The sequence below is a fragment of the Leiobunum rupestre genome, chromosome 7, assembly GCF_980474605.1.
Source record: "Leiobunum rupestre chromosome 7, qqLeiRupe1.1.hap1, whole genome shotgun sequence".
Lineage (NCBI taxonomy): Eukaryota > Metazoa > Arthropoda > Arachnida > Opiliones > Sclerosomatidae > Leiobunum > Leiobunum rupestre.
In genome coordinates this window covers 54,671,748-54,694,156 of record NC_143390.1, presented here as the reverse complement: position 1 = coordinate 54,694,156, position 22,409 = coordinate 54,671,748, and the positions used below count along the sequence as shown (strand labels likewise).

Sequence of the window (22,409 nt, the reverse complement as noted above, 5' to 3'; positions counted from 1 at the left end):
GGACGCCTGGGATTACAGGAGTGAGCCACTACTCCCGGCTATTCAGTATTTATGACTAAATTTTAAACTTCGCACGAAGCCTATAGTGCGTATGCACGATCATACAAACCTTGATTTCTAACAGCGCGCAGCGGTCATGGTCTTCTTTAAGAATTTCGATTATTTCTGTGTCTATACTTTTGGAAAATATTTCCTTTTTAAGCTGGCAGCCTTTTTTAAAATTTTCGAATATTTCGGTTGTCGGTTGTAACTTATTTCTGTCCTATGACCTTCAGTAAGCCTCTCTAAGTATTTTAATATAGTCAGTGTTATTTCATCATCTATTTTCTTTTGTGTTTTCTTGGTTAGGCTTTTAGGGAAAGTCAGATCGAGTCCCTGTTGTTACTAAGGATGCCTTCTGCCAACTCTGCCAAGATCGAGAAAACTCCTTCTCCGGAGACAAACGATTTTATAAAACAATGTATTTCGTTAGTGGAAAAGAAAGTGAGAAATTTGGAGAAGAGAAAGGTAATTGTATTTTTCATCGACTTAATAAGTTACATTTGATTGTTAGTAATAAATGTGTGCCAAGGCCGGCACGCCACGAGGACAAGGCCCAATCGATTAATCCTTGTTTCAACTGAACCAAAACTAAATCTTATTTTAAAACTATAAGTTAATTTTATTTCTAGACAATATTTTATTTGGAAATTTCTTTAATGTTATAACTTAACTACGAACCCTTTCATTGACTCTTTTTATTTCTTTTGGTAACACAGTTCCTCTTGATGTAATCATGATGAATAGGTGGAGTTAACCATTGGCAGAATTATTGTATTTAGAATGTCAACAGCAGTTTTGACCGTGTTTTATGCATATATTGCTTAGAGACTTGGTCGTAGAAAGTAGGCAGAAGTGCACAAAGCATTGTCATGGCTTTTGTTCACATTTACAAAACAAATTCCGAACTAATCTGTGGCATGTTATTATTCTCATCATGTATTTGTGATTTCTCTCGAATAATTGTTTTTGGTATTAGGTGATATTTGGTGTATTACAGTTTTGGTGGTGGCCTTGCAAACCTGCCAAATGATTCTTGTTTAATATCCTTTGACAATATAAAATAAATTATTCTCTCTCCCACACTTTTACATTTGCTGTTTTTTTCATTGTGATGGGCATAAAAACTGATCTCTAAATCTGAGGCGATGCCAGGAACTATTTTACATGTGGGCATGAAGACTTTAGGGGGGCTCTTTTTTTTAGTAATATTGGCGTAACGTATGTCAACGTCACCCATGCTTTTTCCTATAGATAAAAAACTGCCCTCAAAATGGTAGCCATAGCCCAAAGCTACAGAGCGAAACTACTCTATAGAACGAAGCCAAAAATTACGCTGTTAGAGTTTGATAAATATTAAAAAATTTTATTGCTTGATATTTAAAATTAAAATTAAATTTGAAAATACATTTCATGTTTTTAATTCTTAGTGTGATAACATATATGTTTCGTAAAAAGAAATTATATCATTTTTGTTCAAGATTTTTTGTGATTTTGGGTTGGAGGCTAGTATGCCCTTGAACAAGTTAATGTTCCGAAAGTCTTCCTTTCAATTAACGAGTAAGGTTTTGGCTTCGTTTAATCAGTTCCTGATGGTTAGGAATAGTTTTTCTTTTCCTTAGATCTGTAGGTAAGCAGAAGTCCAAAACAGTGATGGATGTTGCTTTGGCCATTTCCAAAATGCTGTTCCATATTTTATTAATAATTTTTTGAGTTTCTCATATTTTCCAAACTTTTGATTGTGGCTCCGCAAGTGCTAATGGCATCGGTTACAACAACTTTTGGATTTTGGATATATTCAGATAGCGCATTTGTTATTTCTAACACTTCGTCTAAAGCAAAAGTATTTTAGCATGTGAAGGTAGCACCTCGCAATTTTCAATCACGTCTAACTTATGCTGCGAGTTTATCTGCTTAGCAATTGATCCTTTAGTTTTGGATTCCACTTAGTATAAATATTTTTGGGAAAATAGTACGGAGTGGATTTTGGAGACAAAAAGTATTCTTGGCCTATGTTTTTCCAACCAGAAAACCCATTTACCACTGGCAAAATGGTGGCAACTAAAGCAATATATGTTATCTTTCTCTACAGAATATTCAATCATTTTGTATCAGCTAACATTAAATCCTCTTTGCTTTCTGCTGATGCGAAGGTCTCATATGTTCATCTGCGAAAAGTTTTTTTCTTTTTTTACTTTAATTGTACCTGGAACAAATGATTGTAGAGAGTCAGTTACACGTTCATGGATGCCATTGTTCGTCAGATAAATCTTAACATTAGCTAAGAGGAGCTGGGTTCAACCCCAGCTTGTGGTACTGGCTTGGAGGAATAAAACAAGTATACAGTAGTTGCGGAGAGCTGCGAAATCGGTTTCGTCAGTGACCGTGAACTCGCGCGAGACGGAGGGGTTCAAACGCGACTAGCGCCAACTGCATACGGAATTTTGCAACTATTATCGTTTTATATCATTGTTTTCGCGTCGTCTGGTTTGTTTTATTCCTCCAAACAAATACGAGTCATTTTGGAAAAAGGCGCAAAGAATTTAGAAATGTTTCAAAACAAACCAGACGACATGAAAACAATGCTATAAAATGATAATAGTTGCAAAATTCCGTATGCAGTTGGCGCTAGTCGCGTTTGAACCCCTCCGTCTCGCTCGAGTTCACGGTCACTGACGTAACCGATTTCGCAGCTCTCCGCAACTCCTGTATACTTGTTTTATTCCTCCAAGGTACTGGGTGAAAACTCTGAACTACTCCTGCGTTGAGTTTGCAAGTTCTCTCCCAACTGGTTAAAGGGGTTTCCCTCATGTTCTTCAGTTTCTCCTTTCCATAAAAACTTCTAGAGGTTAACGGTAATGGATCAGTAGGGAGCTGTTAGCTCTTGTAGCATGAAGGGCTTGCCACGACCCCGCCTTTGCATTGTAACCCAGCCACCTGTTTAAAGGCATTATAAGTCGCTAGATGACTTGGGTATTAGCCTAGCTGGTAATATATATCTTCGTTAAAACGACATAAAGATGGTGAAGTTTGAAAATTTATCCATCATTGTTATAACATAGATTGTAGTAAATTAATTATTTTTCAAAGAATTATGAGAAGTTTTCATCCCTGCCTAACCTCTAAAATCATGGCAGATTCTCGTTAAAATGTCAAAACATAAATATTTCACACTGCTGCAATACTTTACAGAGTCTTTGGTTTATACGGAAAAGCAACCAACGAGGGGTTTTCTTTGGAACTGCCACTCGCGTTGATCAATGTTTAAGGAGAGTAATGCACTGTTACAGTGGAGTAGTAAGGGGTTGGAAGGTGCGGTCCACCATGGCCAGCATTTTTCAAATTAGCTATCCCTGGAAATAGAGGAAAGAGATGCGGAAATCTGGTGTATATTAAGAGAGGTGGAAAACTCTGGAAACCATCCCTCTCCGGGTGGCAAAAGGTCTAGCTACGCCACTGACTGTTAAAATGTGTGTGGATTTGATGAAACGCTATAAATTTTCTCAACATAGTAATTTACCCGAAGTATAAATACATTCTTGAAAATGGAATTGTAAATTTACATTTTGCGTAATACCATTTGCTTCAAAAAATGCTTTACATGAATCTAAAATAAGTAAGAATTTTAATCTAAGTGCCTGTTTTTCCTCGTAAATTATTTCTAGGAGGTTAAAGTGTAAACTGTTAATTATTAATCAATTTAAAACCATCTGTTATTAACGCAGATGTTTTCAGTTATTTAAATGAAATGGATAATAAGCAATTGAATGAGCTGTTGATATAATTTTAGGCAGACCACTTCTGCTCGTTCTAGTCACAATGAAACACTGTAATTTTGTTGATTCAACCAATTTACGATTTACTGATATTTATTTTAACTCTCCAGGCAAAACTTGATGGGTATAAGGCTCTTTCGGCTACTAAGGAATTAATTTCAGACCAGCTGGTAAGTAGTATTGACGCAGGTGAATTTAAATATGAATTACTTTCTTTTTGCTTACTTAACTATGCACGAACTCTTATACATTTCTTTTTGCCAATTAGTTTTTCAGTTTATTTAGAGCCATGTAGCAGTCAACTTAAGAAGCTCATAAGAGTTAGCTGCTTGGGTTTGTAAACTGAAAACACTAATTTCTTATTGGTTTATTTGTGAACATTGTACGTTTTGGTTTCTTCAGGTAGAAGGTAAACATTGAACTATTCTAACTTAGTCAAAAAATCAGTGTAATTTTCATTAGATAGTGATTTGGTTTATACTGTGATATATAACAGACTTATTGAGCTCTTGTGCAGAGGTGTGTTAATTTTTAATCTGAGGTTTTTTATGCAAAATTTTAATGTTGGTAGTTGGGGGGTGGGGGTTCGAGCGCTAGGTTTGGCTCACTTGCATAGGTGGTAGTTAATTGGGATTTGTGGTGATGCACCCAGCTAGATAGGCAGATAGGTATGATTAGGAGTCCACTGCTACACCTATGCCACCACTGGCTATAAGGGGCAATTCTCTCCCACATAATAAATTGGACACTGGCCTAAATTATCCCTTGAGCTTGGCCAGCCATAAACAACTTTGCTACCATACCCCATTCTTTGAGAATTGGCGCCCATTGGAGACTTAAGCTAATGAATTGTGATCTCGGAAAAGGGTATGAACAAAAAGGGTGATGTGGCTGGATTACACCATTTATCTCAGCTTGGAGCTGTTTATCCATGCACATTCTGAGAATGAGGCTATAGCGATGATGGTGATGTTTAAAAATCAGAATGGCTCGTAGACCGACCCTTTTTAAAGAAGTATAATTTTTTTAGCCATTTAGCAAAAAAATCAAATTTTCCTAATTTATAAGCTGTATTTCCATGAATTTATTTAACCTTTGAATACGCAAGATGAATACCCTGCATCACCTCTTCCAAGGTGCTGAACTAAGACTTTTTTTGAGGGCTTCCTTCCATTGGAAGAAAAATAAAACTGCGTAGCACCAACGAAACCTCATTTGGTTTATCACTGAATAAATTAGAGGATATAAAATGATGTGCACCAATTTAGCATTTTTAATCGTTATTAACCGTATTTAGATTGCTAAATAATAATTATAATCTCTTCACTTGCGGCAAAGCTTAAAACTATTAATGTATCATTGAACAATTTTTAAAGGGTGCTTGATAAAAACTGTTTTTCAAGGAAATTAGAATCAGTGGTAGGCTCACAGAAAATCTAGTTTTAGTGTAAATTTAAGACGGCTGAAAATGTAAGTAGGTGTCTAAATGCTAAACATGTGACAATGACTATGTTTTCATGAAGGTAGGAAATGCGGATTTGAGGAAATCCCGATTTTGTTCTCAGCGGGGAGCTTTTTAAGAAACTCGTATTTGGACGTTTTCATGGAAATCCACTCTCGACTTTCAAACGGGTTTCACACCCCAGAAACCTCTACACTTGGAATGTTCTTACTACTCTCTCGACTTCCTTCGGATAAGGGCAGCTGGCCGGTCGTTTAATTTTGCAGTAGCGCGTGATTACTGTAAACTCCAAGCAAATCGATCCCAGTTTAATGCTAAAAACTGCTTTAGCTTTATTAATTTCCCAATTTATTAGCTTAGGAAAATTAATACGTCAACGAACACAAAACTCAATCCTAAGAAGGAGAAGCATTCTTTCGTTGGCCATTACTAAAATTAAGCTATATTCAGAATTAGGTTCCACTAAGCACTAACTTCTTCAAATGAGCCCAATCCTACTTTCGAGTGGCTCAGTAAACTTGCCCCCCCCCCAAACGCTGTGTTCAAAAATTAAAAAGTTGATTGAAAGACACCCATTTTGCACCATCACTAAACCATTACGCACCCATGGTGTTCAGTAAGAAATTGCAATTTCAAAGGGGGGGGGCAACTTTATCCGAGCCCACCCCCCACTTCCATTTTTCCCTAAAACTTGTTAACCAATCAAACGCACCATTATGCACCATTATGCACCACAGTCGAATCGTTGCGCACCATACTAGTTACGGAAATAACTCAATTTTGATCAATCCTAAATTTTTGAAAACAGACGGTGAAAGGGGGGGGGGGCTGGGGTTACCTAGCCCCCCCAATTAATATTTGATGTAATGCTATAGGGATACGGGTGCGTAATGATTCGACTGTGGTGCATAATGGTGCGTTATGGGTGCGTTTGATTGGTTAACAAGTTTTAGGAAAAAGTTGGCCCCCCTTTGAGATTGCAATTTCTTACTGAACACCATGGGGGGTGCGTAATGGTTTACGGATGGTGCAAAATGGTGTATAATGGGTGCCTTTCAATCAACTTGTTAATTTTTTAACACAGCGTTTGGGGGGGGGGCAAGTTAACTGAGCCCTTTCGAGTTCTTATCTGTAGTTTACGTCACTGGGAATTTACCAGGTTACCGCCCCTTTTCCGCGGCTTATTTTAAATAAAAATTAAAAATTTAAACATTGAAATGTTTGCGTACGGTTACAAAAACCTATTCGCAAAATTTACTAATTTAATCACGTCAACAATTAAATGTATTGTTTATATCTTTATATTTCTTCTTACATTTATTTTTTAATTTAAAAAGTGTCGTTAAAACCTAGTTTAAAACATGTGAAACCACAACTTTTTAGTAGTGCTCGGAATTATTTATTCATTATCATAAATTGCGATATTTCTTTCCTCATCGTATTGAAGAAATAAACTTGTTATGTAACCAACGATTTCGTTAATCAACTACTCATTTTACTTATTCAAATAAATAATTGTTTTTATTAAGTTTAAGGTGTATCCACTTTCTTTTATTCAGCTATTTCATCTTGAAATATTACTATTTAAATTAAGGCTAAAAGTATTTATTCGTGAATAAAAAAAGTCCGAGCACTACTTATTAGTAACTACATTTCCAACTAAATAAACCCCTAGTGTATCAAACACGTGTTCGTGCGTTTTCATTCGAAGAAAATCCAGATTTACCAAGGAAATACAGGTGCGTTTCCCGTATTTCAGAAAATACGTGTTTTCTCAAATACGAGCGTTTTCATTCAGCGTAGCACGGATTTAGAAATACGGATTTAGGAAATCCGTATTTCCTACCTCCATGAAAACATAGTCAATAATTGGTAACCAGTTTTGAGAAACATAATATTGGAAATAATCTATAGGTATAATTAAATTGATATTATTAGTTTCAATTGACCAGGTTGTTTTTTGCAACAAATGTGGAAAAAGATAAGATTTTAAATATTTATCAATGATATTGCAAAATGCCACATTCCCAATTAAAAACGTACGAGAATATTTATTATGGGACATGGCTTACCAAAAGCCAATCTTGGAACTTATACTTAAATTATTTGATAGGATTTTGATGGATGTCTGATTTACATAACTTATTAGTACTTGTATTTTACATAAATATGTTCTACAGCAATGTCATTTCAGAGCAAACTAACTTAAATTAAGTTTTTAAGTAGAAATAAAATTTAAAATGTAGTTTATGTTACCGCTGCCCTCAAGTTATTGATCAATTTGTCAAGACAAAATAAAACGTAAATGTTTTTTGAAACCCCGATTGCATCAAGACACTGAAAGACAGTTTCTAAAAATTAATAAATTTACTAATGCTTAGAATAGAGTTAAAGTACTAAATTTGATGCCCCAAAAGTCACATCTTTGTATCAGCCACAATTGAGTGGTGCTAAATTAAGAAATAACACTTCCAGACTTGATTTAATGATGAACTTTAAGTGCAATGATAAGTTGTTTTTGATTAGCTAGGAGGTGTTATTTATTGGTCCACCTTCTTAACAGAATATTTAAAGTCTTCCTAAACAATTAACAAAATTAAAAAGGGCATGATGGGATTATTAGCTGTACTAATTCTCTGTAATTGTTTTAATAATTTCTTCTTTACAGGCTGCTTTGAGTAAATATGACCAAGTGGTTGAAATGCTAGAGCAATCCAAAGAAATTCAGAAAAACGTTCAGACCATTCATCAGGAAGTAAGATTTTGATATCTGAATTTGCAAAAACCTTAAATTCTAAATTTTTTTATTTGCTGATCACTCAGATTAATTTTTGTTTTCCTTTCAACTTCCCTATTTACTAACCCCATGAGAAATTACCATGTAAGCAGCTGCTTCTCTTGCTTCACTACTAGGTTTGAGCTTGGCTACCAAATTGTAGCTGAGGCCTCAAGGTGGTGCTGCTGTTACTAGCTGTAAGATCTAGAAACCCTTATTTATACATGGAACTGACTAACTATTTTCACTTCAATAACCTTGTCTTAACCTTAAATTTAAGAGAAATATTTTTCAAGAAGAGACGAAAAAAGTGTAAGGTTAGATAAGACAGACAGAACCAAAACAAAATGGTGACGCTATGGCTCCAAATTCAGGACCTTAGGAATAGAAAGATCTGGGTTCCTTACTCTTTTGACAAATAGATAAGCCAGGTTATTACCACTTGCGTGTAACCCACACTTGTTTGGCCACTTTATTCAGTGTATTTATTGATAGGAAGTTTAAGGATGTTTCAAGTGCATGTTTTTGAATAAAATTTTCTTATGCACTTGAAACATTGAAGTTTTTTCATGTCAGTTTATTTGCGCTAGACTTTATAGTTTTAATATATTGATTAGAAGTTTTAAAATAATTTATCTACTTTCTAGTTTATAAAGCAAGCAAAGAAAAATGCCAAACGGGAGCAACAGGAAAGACAACAGCACGAGGTTCAAAGAATCAAAGAAGTTTTACTACTTCAAGATATATTAAACAATATGGGAACAGATGAAATTAGGCAAGACTTTCTCAACGGAACCAACGGAGCTATTGTAAGATATCGGGTTTTGAGCTTGGTGAAAATAGGCCTGTGAGGAAAGAGGGAATACAGACCATGTTTAGTATACCTAGCACCAAGTCCTATTCGTGATCTTTTTAAAAGTGCAGTGCTGTCAGCTAGAAATGTTTATTGGCCTTTATTAAAAGGTGGGTAAAAATGTCGACCCTCGCAGCAATATTTGAATTTATATGAAAACGAATTTCCTGTCTTGCGTAGTTTTGTGTTTTTGGTTTAAAATCGTCTGCGTTTCAGACGTCGTGTAACAAAATAGCAGTTTCTTATTGGTCTTTCACATATATTCAAATTTTGCTGGGAGGGTCGCCATTTTTACCCATCTTTTAATAAAGGCCTATTGTGGGTCTTTCTGTCAGTAGATTATCTTACTAAGAGAGCTAGAAACGTGCAGTGCGTTCTTTAAGTCAATGTTTTATTAATAGTATTTTCTACCATTTTTGTCTTACATTACTTAAGCTAATGAATATAGCCCTAAAGGGATTTTACACTCAAAATTTTAAATTTTATAGGCCTTTAGTTTTTCAATTATTATTGCTAAAAATAATTACCATAATTAGTTATTTATTTATTAACATTTATAATTAAATATTTATTCTTTTTTTAATAATTTTTCAATTTAGTAATTTATTAAATCAGATTTTATTTTAATATTTTAGCATGTCACCAAATTACAACTTTATTTTATCAAATTACTATGAATTTTTAAATTTATCAAATATTAATTTTCTAACTTATTCCAGTTAATTATTTAGTACTTATTTACTGAATTACTGTTTGAAATTCACTAAATTTGCAAATTACATTTATGAAAATTATATTATTATTTATGTGAATAGTAACCTATTACAGTAAATTATTATTTAATAATTAGTAATTAAATTTTTATCACCTAATTACGCAGGTGCCTTGAGATTGGCCAGAGTAATTGGTCGTAAAACATGTTCTGCTTTCCCAACTATCAATTCGTTAATAATTTCAAATAATTTTATAACATTTTCCAATAATCAAATTTTAATAATTTTAAGGATAAAGATAATATGGTAGGATTTTATTTCTATAATTTTTTTTATAGAAACTATCAGAAAAAGAATTAAATCAGTTGGATGATTTGTATAAATTGATCTCTCCCGAAAGAGAAGGTGACGAAACCTATGTTACGGAAACTCCGAATTTCAGTGAACTACTTTCAACCGCCGCTGAACACCTGGTCCTTTTGCTGGATGGAAAGAACAAGGAAATCCTCGGAGCTACGTACAAATCACTGAAAGAAACAATTTTGAAGGTTCACGAGAGTGGATATTTTGATCCAAAAGATGAGAAGGAAGAGCCTGAAGGTTCTGTGAAAGAAGAAAACATTCAAGCCACTGAAACGGATCTCTCTATTATCTCCGAACAGTTAGCACAACCTATCAGCCAAGAAGAAATCAACTCTTCCCCATCTCAACCAGTTCCCGAAATTGAAAAAACCGCCTCTCCCACTCAACAGGTAAAATGTGCATGGTCTACTGGTTTTGCTTTCTAACCCGCTTTCTTGGCTGCTTCTGTGTTGTGTTAGTTGTTCAAGTTTCATTTGTCATTCATAATCTTAACATTTTGTAACCTGCCCTTGTTGTGTAATTTTATTTCTTAATAAATAACGTAGCTTTCAGATCTCTTTTTTGGAAATTTTTTAAGATCACTTTTTCATATTTTGGGCTAACAGAGTAACTCTTATATCAATATTTGCTGTAAGCTTTTTCTTTAAGTTTCAAGCAGTGTTTGAAAAAATATCTTACTTGTTAAAAACTGGTGGTAAAGTTATAAAAGTAGTATCAAAAGAACAGTTCTAAAAATATTAAATTATTATCCTAGATCTCCCCCAAGCTCAATCGTGAAAGCTTTAATAGGTTTATGAATTGGAACTCAAATATCTCTAACACCACTTTCAAAAATTCTGAAGACTTATTTCTAAAAAATAAATAACATCAATGAGAAATACATTTATTTTTCCAGAAATTATATGATTGCAGTTATAAAATTAAATTTGTTTAAAAGTTTATCTCATTGGAAATTCTTTTTATTTAATGTCAAAGATGTAAATTTTTTTGGACCTCCTAAAATATTTAGTTTTTTAATTATTAGGAAAATTTATTGTTAAGTGGCTTCGGCGCTTTTTAGTTTTAAATGTGAATTTGTATTGGCTTAATTTTGGCTTACTTGTGCCAAAACTAATTGAGAAAAATATTAAGAATAATGAAAAATCTAAAATTTTACTTTGCAAATGGTTAAATTAATTAAGCTACTATATTTGTAGAAAAACTATAATTAAAGTTAAAAATTAGGCTTATTTTGTGAGGTATACTTGGAATTAATGTGTGATATTCATCTAATTTGGAATAATTCGTGGTTGTAAATTACTCAAGAAATAAGTTGATCGTAAAAAGTGGTAGTCTATTACGAGGAAACTATGTATACACTTGAAATGTCTAAGGTGGCCCTGATGATTATCATAGAAATGGCCATTGAATACACCCAAGAATTAACCCATGATGTGCTAAGTTAATTGGCAAAAGTTAACTACAGCAACCTCATCTTGTTTTATAATTTTTTTAGGCGGATATGATAGAGTTAGTCACGTAGATAGTGTGGGTATTTTTTTTGGTGCAAATGATTGTTTAATTTTTTATTTTAATTTAAAAATTTTAACTTTTTGTTATTTTCACTTTTTTTGTTGTTATTATTTTGTCGTGTGATAGACCTTGTCACGTAGATAGAGTGGGTATTTTTTATTTGGTCCGCAAATGATTATTTATTTTTTATTTTAATTTAAAAAATTTTACATTTTATGTTATTTTCACGTTTTTTGTTGTGTGATAGACCTTGTCACGTAGATAGCGTGATAATTTTTTATTTTGTTCGCAAATGGTTATTTTATTTATTAATTTAATTTAATTAATTGAACTTCTTTGTGTATTTTAAAATTTTGTTTTGTTTATTATTTTTGTCGTGTGTTCACCGACACCAGGCTGTTTTAAAAAATTGCTAAAGAACCGTTGTTTCGTGATAGAATAAGTATTGGCACCTAACGGCGCCGCACATTCGCTACGCTCTCGTGCTGGGACGCACGGCTCCGCCCCAGCCCCATTCTAAAAAAAGCGATGGGCCTTCTATAACGCAACCTAGAGGACAGTACCTAGGCATACCCTTCCAAGTATTGTCGGGCGTGTGAAAAATTTTACCGTATATTGCACGGCCAAGGGCAAAGTGGGGTACGCGACTGGAATAATTATAGTAATTGTTTTATTAAACTGAACTCAAATATTTTAAAAAGCCTTTAATATGCCGAAAAATGAACAAAAGTTTCAAGGGTTGGGAGAATGGAGCTGAAGCCGCAGCTTTCAAAAATCGTGAAAAGGCCCAAATAAGGGAAAATAATAAAATAAAATAGGCGGTTGCGGCCAAAAAAAGGCAGCACAGCTAGATAATTCCCAAAATTTAGAAAACTTGTAATTTATGTAACCGGAATGCCAGATGGAAAGTTTTTTTTACAAACTACCGGAATACCACGTGGAAATTATTAGGGTTGAAAAACACGTGGTGTCGGCGAACACACGACAAAAATAATAACAAAAAACCTGAAAAAACGACAAAATTTCAAAATTTTTAAATTAAAAATTAAATAATCATTTGCGCCAAAAAAAATACCCACGCTATCTACGTGGCAAACTCTATCGTCTCCGCCTGATATAATTATAAAACAAGATGAGTTTGCTGTAGTTGACCATCAGTAGTAGGGTTCTGCTACCCATGCTGGATTTGTCACCTGTCTGGGCTAGGTGGACGCTGGCGTAGGGCACTATGATGATAGGCCTCCGGTGGTATAGTCTCGGTTACTAGGTACACTGGGCTATAAATTCTGACACACTGAAGTTAACTTCACCCAGTTAATCTATAAGTTGACATAGTCTTGCTTACTTCATTTATCTCCTTCGCTTTTTTTAAATCTAAATAATTTGATGCTAACTAGAACAGTTTCCATAAGCACATACTATTTTAGTTCTTAATAGGATCTAATTGGGGCTTCATGTTCTGGAAAGTCTATTTTATGAGTGAGTGTTCATCACTTTCTTTGTGTCTCGTCTTCTTAGTGGCGTCAGCCTGCCACTGAATTTACAAAAAAATTGCTTAGTCTTACATTCAATGTAGCTTAAGCCCAGCTTATTTCTTGCAGCACAGTGCTAATGGATCCTTCCCACTGTATGCGTATAAAATTTCCGGCTAGTACTTTTGGTTGTAGTATTATGCATAATTGTCTAAATCAGTGGTGAAAGGGTATACTACTGGTTGTGGCAAACAAGGGCTAGTACTAGCTTGTGTTTTTATTACTAACACTAGTCTTGTTAAAGAATTTTAAACATAGCCAAATTTATATCCTACTTCCCAATATGGTTTGGTTGTAATTTTTAAGCTCATGTAGTTACATTTGTAAAATCAGTTATTTGGTTAAAGCGCAAATGTATATCAAACACAAAATATTAAACTTATTTTGTTAACTTTGAAATCCTACATGTCAATTAGACCAAAGTTTCTTGTAGATTAAACTAAATCCTAGTTTATATCAATATTTTTGTTGTGATTCATTTATATTTGTTGTATCTTTGAGAATGAGAAACCTTAGCGTTGATTAGAATGAGAGTTTTTGTTAGTTGAAAATAATATTGTTCTCATTGTTACCTACAGGTCAGTAACGTTTACTACACTGGAAGCTCTTCTGTTCCGGCACCTAGCCCTAACCAAGTCATTTATTCTAATCAAACCTCAAACCAACAGCCCTCTCACCAAACTACTTCACAAGCGCCAGTAGAACCACAAACTGCACCTCTACCTGATGTCCTTATGCAAGCAAGAGGGAGTTTTAATTTCTTGCAAGAATCACAAGTAGATATAGAATGTACGTTAATTTTTGTGATCAAATTTAGCAGTAACCACATTAGTGTTCGTACGGGGACCCCGACCCCGACCCCGAAAGTCGGGGATCCCCGACTTTTGTCCCCGACCCCGACCCCGACTGGCGCAAACTAAGTCGGGGTTTTCCATTTTTCGGGGTTATGCTTTCGTACTGTAATTTTAAATTTTCGCGCCGACGCACCCCGTTAAATCCTAAAAATATAAAATAGATAGGTTCCTTCTCTCCCTTTTTTCGTGGGCGACAATAGAATGATCCGAATGACCTTCGGCTGATGCCGCTGACGTGGTTCTCGCTTAACGCTTGATTCGGACTTAAGTCGATTTTAAGTTTTAGTTTCATAATTGCCGTTGTTTCGGGCTCTCTCAGTCTCAGCTAAGGAGTGTGGAGTTACAATTTTTGTAAATAACTTGTGAATTTATAAAACAACTTATTTAAACAAATACAATGCCTAAGCTATAGACCTCTATTTTAAAATCTACCTATCTTATCTATTTTTACTATAGTCTTAGTCGATAATACAAAATAACGGTAAAAAATGCCGTCGATCAGTTTTGTAAAATATTTTCGGCGGCGTAATCGTCGGCCATTTTGGGTATGGAGATACAGGCCGGAAGGCAGGCAAGGCTGCCAGATTTCGATAGATCGAAACGGCCAACTCTCTCAAATGTTTTCGTTTTCAAAACGAAAATTTTTTGGCGTAGCTATCGACTAAGACTATTACTAATAGTCCCTAGGCTCAGAGGCTGGCTTACACAAGATACACTATCTAATTTTAAACAGTAAAATTTCGGTATTTTTATAATTTTTCTATTCTTAATAAGTACAAAGAATTTTCCATCCCCGACCCCGACCCCGACTTGTTTTTCGCGGGGTTAGACCCACCCCGACCCCGACTTTATTTTGACCCCGTACGAACACTAAACCACATTTCCTTAGTTTTAAACTTCAAACATTGTGTACACATTTTGAATTATCTAAGTTATACTTGACAGCTACATTGCAAAGAACTTTATGTGGAAATAATTTAGATATTGCAATGTTAATCTGATTGGAAATGGTTATTGGTTTTCTACTCTTAACTAGGTGCACAGTCAAATATTAGATGATTATCTTAATTTAAATAATACATGAGGTTTAAATCATGTAATTTTTTGCGTGAGACGAGCAAAATCAAATTAATGCAGATATTGGGAATACCACATTTCCCAACAGGGATGACTCAATATCTAAATCATGGATTAGAGTGCTAACTAGTCAAAGGGTGCCCTTGTTCTGAATTTGGTTGGCAAAAGTTCTGACATTTAGGACACCAGGGTCCATCACCCTTTGGCCCAGAGAGTGCAATTGCGTTTCATGCATTGAAGCACTATGTATCTGTATGATTGTATTTTTCCACAAAATCACATTTCAACATGATGGAAAGTTATTCTTATTATATCACTGACAAGATCTAGCTATAATGAATCATATGAGCTCAACCTTTTGACATAAATACCTGGTGATCAACTGCCAGGCTTAAAAAATGTTAACAATAATTACACGGCTCACCACCAGAGGACACTATAACAGGGTTGCCACACGTCAGGGAAAAGTCTGGGAATTAAAAATGAGCCGGAAATGTCAGGGAATTTTAAGAATTGGTAAAAAGTTAGGGAATTCAATTTTATATTGGCACTTTTTGAAGGTAATTTAACCCTAGATCTATGACAAATTCCACGATTACCATTTATTTCCTTGAATGTTTGGCTAATATTTACAACATTGCAATAACCTTTTTACTGAAATGTAAGTCCATCAAATTTATTAACTTCTGATGAAAGTAAAATATAAAATAAAAAAATTTGGTATTTAATAAGTCAGGGAAAATGTCATAAAATGGTCAGGGAAAACAGGGAATTTGAATCTGAAAATTTTGTGGCAACCCTGTATAAGGGTAAATGTAAAAGGTCACAGGGGTGAAGTCATTGCAAGCCAAGGTGATTTGATAAGCCACTCTTAGACTTGATAACAACAAAACCCTATTTTAATTTTGTGCCAAAAATGGAAGTAATGATATTATATTTGCAATCAAATTTATGTATGCTACAACAATTATTTTTGGGCAGCGCCTCATATGGACCCAGCAGTTGTTGCAGCGCATCCAATGGTTCCGCCACAGTTAAATTACCAAGTTAGCCAAAATGAAGCGGCACTACTAGCTGTTGCAGCTGCGGCTTCTAGATCAACTCCTTCCAACAGTACCCTTATTACACCCGGTGCTCCTGCTCAACAAGCTGACTACGATCCAGCAAGGCCTATTCCTACTCAAACATTCACCAATCAAAACTTTGCTGCGATGCAAAATATGATGACTGCTGTTACAGCGCCTGCTGGTTACACCACTGCTGTTGTTCCAACTCCACCCCAGTCTACCCAGCTGCAAACTACAGTTGGCCTCATGATGAACCAAAATCAGCCTAGAAACATTTCAGTGTCCAGTAGTATGCCTGAAACCCCACCTGGCTACCCACCTAAACAGAGTGATGGGTTTTCAAAGCCACAGTCGAGGAACTATTCTGTAAGTTACTTTATTTTTATCTAAGTATACAATTGGAAAATTATAAAGGGCCACCACAATCATTTGAAAGATTTGATATGAATTTTGGTTAGCTCCTCCCTTTCCATGAATTTAAAATTTTTTGTGACACTATTTAACATATGTAATTAATATTAAGATTATAAGTTCGTTTGTCTAGGGGATTAACATTTAAGATTTAAAATAAGAGCCAGCATTAAAGAATTATGGAATGAATTAAATTGATTTCATTGAGCGACATCAACATCAACTTAATTGAAAACAACATTATAGAAGGGGAATGTTTTGCTCTGGTATTAACCCAACTTATGCGAATAAAGTTTATGCATTTCTTACATAATTAACCAATGTTTTTTAAGTAAATACCCTAGACATTTTTCTCAGTAAAGTTAAAACCAGATTAATTTCAAAATAAAGAATAATTAGCTAATGAAACACCATCCATACACCTTCAAAGGCAACGATAGGAACTACAACTATGCGCTATCATCCACTATGACGAATGCGCATGCAAAATTACGGTTCATTTTAAATTCAACGTCTATTTTCTACGAATCGGAGCGCCCCAATGTGGAAATGCGGCGAACTCAGAATCCTCGATAAATAACGGAGGCAATAAAGTGATAAAGCGATGTTCATGAACTAGTTTTAACGCATTTTATCTTTTAATTTAGAGGACCATTGGAAGTCATCCTAATCCACAGGACATAACAGCAACCACCGGGCATTATCAATCTTCAGATGAAAATGAAGGTAAAGATATCATTCTATTAGGCCAATCTATATTTTTTATAGTAGGTAAAATTATAAATGCCCCCTGAGTCATTCCAGGTCAAATCAACAAGGTCCAAACCCCTCAAGTCACAGATTTCGACGAAATTTGGTGAACTGGTGTAGTTTAGCTTAAAACGATCCCACGTAAAGTAATTTTGTCTAGAAATTTTTTTATGGGTGTTATGGGGTTATAAACTTTTTTCACAATTTCCCGAAGTACGTTGTACCCAATCACGAAAATGATTATAACTTGGGGTTATATTAGTTATAGAGATGTTCTATTGCTCATTTTGAAGGCAATGAACCACCAAATACACATATATATATTAAATTTTCAAAAAGTTTGAAATTTCAACGGTGGTATCTATAATACAGCTTAAGAGATAATTGTAATTTTATTATGGGACTTCAAAGTATTTTTCCTTGCGAAGTTTTTAAGATATTTTAATTGTTGGGACTAGAATTTCACTTCAAAAAATATTTAATTATAAAAATCTGTGAACTATATACATAGTGAAATAAAATAAGTTTAGCTTCTGTTTCTACGCTACAATTTTAATCTCGCTTCAAGAAATTTCGTAGCATTATTCAATTCTTCAGTTGGAAGTTTCCATAATCTCCCAGTAGTAGTAGTAGGATTTACTATTGAGAGTACATCAGTAATTGAAAATCTTTCTGTGTCTTGGCTGGGATAGCGAAAGGAGGAGGCTGGTCCATGAGGATGGAGAGAGTAGTTCTTCATACAAATCAATCTTTTTTTATCACACACGCTAACCACCATTTGTTCTCGCGCTTCACAGAAATGAATCCACAAATAGTTGTCCAGGGTAGGTTATGTTTGACAGTTTCTTCCGGAATAGTAATGGTTGAAAAATTATTTGAAGAAGACAATAGTCTGGCATTTAATGTAGTCTGTGACAAAGGAATAAACAAATGTAAAGAGTGTATTGATTTGATACGAAATGCGGTTTCCATTTTGTCAACTTCTTCCTCCTTTACGTACACAAAATTGATCTTTTGTTGATTTCCTTCATTAGCTGACCACTTAGATTTGGCCCATTCAAAGAGCTGCTCCGTATTTAAAATGATGGTTTTATTTTAAGCTGGCCATGGCTGCAAGTCTTTTTACGGTACCCCCGTGGCCATCGCAGGGTCTAGCTTTCCCGTGGGATGTGGCAAAAAGTGCCATTTGGCAGCTATCCTTCCAGTATCTTTTTTATTTACAATGAAAAATTAAAATATCATAAAAACTTCGTAAGGAAAAATACTTTTAAGTCCCATAATAAAATTACAATTATCTCTTAAGCTGTATTATAGATACAACCGTTGAAAGTAACCAAGCAAAAAGAGGCCTAAATCACCTGGGGTGGGGGTCACGAAAATTGCCTATAACTTGGGGTAAAGTCAAATACACAAAGTTTTATCTTTTTTACTTTATGTAACACTACCAAAAAAGTTAATTGAGCGCAAAAAGAATTTTTTCAAAAATGGGGTATTTTGGGTATCAGCCAGTGAGTGATTTTCAAATTTCAAAATTTAAAAAAATTCGAAATTTCAAACTTTTTGAAAATTAATGTATATGTGTATTTTGTGGTTCATTGCCTTCAAAATGAGCCATAGAACGCATCTCTACAACAAATAGAACCCAAGTTATAATCATTTTCGTGATTGGGTACAACGTATTTTGGGAAAATGTAAAAAAAGTTTATAACCCCATAACACCCATAAAAATATTTCTAGACCAAATTACGTGGGATTGTTTTATGCTAAACTACACCAGTTCACCAAATTTCATCGAAATCTGTGACTTGAGGGGTTGGGACCTTGATTTGGCCTGGAATGACTCCCCCTATAGTTTTACACGTTTATTATTAAATGTATTTATTCCAACTTAAATGATTGCTCTTTTTTCTTCTTCCCCCACTTGTGCCAGGGCTATCAAGGTGCCCTCGAATTGGCTTAACAACATTTAATAAATACATCCTTGATTAAAACTAAAATCAAAATATTTCTTTATCATTAAATGTGGATTATGCTTAACGTTGCCTAGCTGTCTCCTCAATCAACTAAAATCCACCAAATTATCACAAAACTTGTAACTTACAAATGAATGAGAAAGAAAAAGCATTTATGATACAATGATTTACAAGGCTAAAAAGAGAAATATTAGTGATGGGCTAAAAACGATATATCGGTATCGGTTACCGATAACCTGATTTTCCCGTTTTATTTATTTGGGCCTACATTACCAATATCAAGAATGTAATTATTTATACTCAGGGAGAATGAATATGTCGAGACTATTGGGGAAACACTAAAAATAATCTCGACATATTCATTCTCCCTGAGTATAAATAAGTACATGCCAATATTTTAAGATTTTTCCCAATATTTTAAAACTAATATTTGCATAAACAAGGCTGGTGGTACCACTAACCTTGACCTTTGGCTGTGCTATTTTATTGGAAAATATGGTATCAGTAAAAATCAGGTGAAAATCTGTTAGGTATCGGTAAATTGTCAAAATTGGTCTCCGTTAAATTATGATATCAACCAACAATAAAAAATATTAATTTATAGCAGCAACTGGGTTTAAATACTTTTTTTTGCAAAAAAAAAACATTTTCCTAACAGAAAACAATGATGGAACCCAGAACTCGTACAACAGAAACAGAGGAAGCAGAGGAGGTGTAAGTAAGAGTCGAAGTGGATCAAGCAATGGATATGGCAGAGGTCCGAGAGGCGGTGGTAACTACAGCAATGGGAGAGGAGGTATGAGTGAATACTTTAATCATGAAAATTAAATATCACATAATTCCCATGTTTTTTATTATTGTTGACAAGTACAAAGGGTATCAGTTTATACACTTTCCTCTACTGAAAATCTACTGAATGATTGTATCTAGGCAGCATGTAGAAGGCTAAATAGACTCATTTTTGGCTTTTTATTTAGTCAGTCAAAATAATTTGGAAGTTTTACTTTAACTGCTTTAAGTGCATGATAAAAGTCAGATGTCAAAAATATATGTTAATAATTTTAATTACGTTATCTTATAAAGTGTGTTTTGTCCCATGAATAATCTCCCTAATAGATATTAAAATTTTTAAAAGGATCCATGCAGAATTGAATAAAATTTTATCGGAGGAAACACATGGATAGTACAATTTTTATTAAAAAGCCATAAAAAATTCAAACTTTTTTTAATTAAAATTGTATTTTGATATCCATGTGTTTCCTCTGATAAAATTTTAATTGATCCTCCTAAACTGCTATATCAGTTAGTGAACCAAATCTCTATAATGACTTAGCGAGGTGCTTCCCTTTTCTTTATATTCGTGGAATGTCATTAGGGCTGGTTTTCTAGATGAGATTTCTTTCTAGGTTCGAATTATTATGGTAACAGAGATAGAAATGATGGATTCATCAGCAATAGAGATAGAACGGGTGAGGGATATAGCAACAATTCTGCCAATTCTAGGAGAGGTGGTGCTAATACCAGAGGTACTTTCTATTTATTTTACATACGTAATACTTGGAACAATAAGTGAAGTAATGGAAGAATTTCAAAAATGTGAAGTTCATTATAAGATATATTTCAAGTAGTGATCATTATTATAGTGTCAAAAACGTATTTAAGTACCAAGAGTATAAGAGTCGGACTGAAATTTGTAAATCAAATTGAACCAGTAACATTAATGATCAGTGGTATGTTTGAAAATTTGTAAATCAAATTGAACCAGTAACATTAATGATCAGTGGTATGTTTGAAAATATTTTCATCTTAACACCATAATTGGCAATATACCAACTATTTTTCTATTTATGATGAATTAATTGGATAAATAGTTTTAATTTGGGATTGAACTAAATTAGGAATGAAATCAAACATTCTTGGGACCAAAATTAATGGGCTATACAATTGGGAAATAGATGGTTTTCATTTGAGGGGGTTGGTTCTCCGTACCTAAATGTTCTTGATTTGATAAATCGGATGAGGTGGCTAGTTTAACTCAGTGGCTCACACAGATCTAGAGGGGGACCGATGGCTTGTGGAAGGCTCAGATAAAGATAAGAAATAAGTCATTGTAATACGTTTGGGATTCTTCCAAGTGATGATAAATTACAACTAAATTCAATTTGAACAACTAAATTCAATTTGAACAACTAAATTCAATTTGAACAACTAAATTCAATTTGAACAACTAAATTCAATTTGAACAACTAAATTCAATTTGAACAACTAAATTCAATTTGAACAACTAAATTCAATTTGAACAACTAAATTCAATTTGAACAACTAAATTCAATTTGAACAACTAAATTCAATTTGAACAACTAAATTCAATTTGAACAACTAAACCCTAATATCGTTTTTCCTCTAACGTAGGCCAACGAAGTACAGGACGCATGAATTCAAGTGGAGGCCGTGGAGGGGTATACAGATCTCAGGATTGAGAAGTGTTAAAAAATGCAAAATTTTTGAATTTCTACGCAAAGGATTTTGTGGCAACTAAATAGAGAAATAAAAAGGAAAAATCTTTGATACTGCTACTTGAAACTATAAAATAAAACAAAACAATTCTCGGCCTTGGCAGTAGCAGGAAGTGGGCAAACAGAGTTAACCCCAGAGGACTTGGACTCATTTTGATTTCCCCCTCGTAAACCCCTTATTATTGAAAAAAAATAAAAACAATTTAAAAAAAATTGAAAAATTGAAAAAAACTATAAAAATATTTTTTTTTTCTTAAACTATCCCACAAGCTTTAGGCAGGATTTTGGTTTCCTTTGCCTATTGTGCTTCCAATGGATACAATCTTGATTTAGTTGTAGCAATTGTCAAAGTGTAAAAATATTAAATGTTCTGTGCGTTTTTCAGTATTCTTGACCAATTTGGGACCATGTTATTAAACGTTGGGATTCTGTTTTTCTTCCGTCATAGTCACAAATATGAAATGTTTAAGAAACCAAATTCAGCTTTAATAAAGTTACGTTCATTTTTATTGATTTGCTGAAGCTTGTGGGGAAAAGTGCTCCCCCATTTTTAACCTTATTTAATTGAATAAAGCCTTTCTAAACATTAGAAAAATACATGCTTCCGAATTAATTTTGTTTTCGTAAAGCATTAACTGAGAAAATCTTGGACGTTCAAATTAGACGGTTTAAAAAAATTCTAGCAGTTGACAAAAAAATGTGATAAGTATAAGTTTTCAGTGCCTAAGTACAGAG

The 22,409-nt window shown here is 34.0% G+C and overlaps 1 protein-coding gene across 2 annotated transcripts; it reads left to right on the top strand.

The window, feature by feature from the left end:
• The first annotated feature begins 319 nt into the window (after positions 1–319).
• Positions 320–21,873, top strand: Capr (Cell cycle associated protein caprin family member). Of its 2 annotated transcripts, none has more exons than XM_090181118.1 (11): positions 320–507; positions 3,926–3,985; positions 7,946–8,032; positions 8,701–8,862; positions 9,958–10,371; positions 13,695–13,815; positions 15,939–16,390; positions 17,083–17,161; positions 19,817–19,954; positions 20,565–20,684; positions 21,571–21,873. In XM_090181118.1, exons 1-11 carry the CDS (start codon positions 391–393, stop codon positions 21,636–21,638), a joined length of 1,818 nt encoding a protein of 605 aa, XP_090037244.1. In that variant the 5' UTR covers positions 320–390; the 3' UTR covers positions 21,639–21,873. The 2 variants fall into 2 exon arrangements, with proteins under 2 accessions (XP_090037244.1, XP_090037243.1); XM_090181117.1 differs by having other exon boundaries at positions 321–507; positions 13,605–13,815.
• The last annotated feature ends 536 nt before the right edge of the window (positions 21,874–22,409 follow it).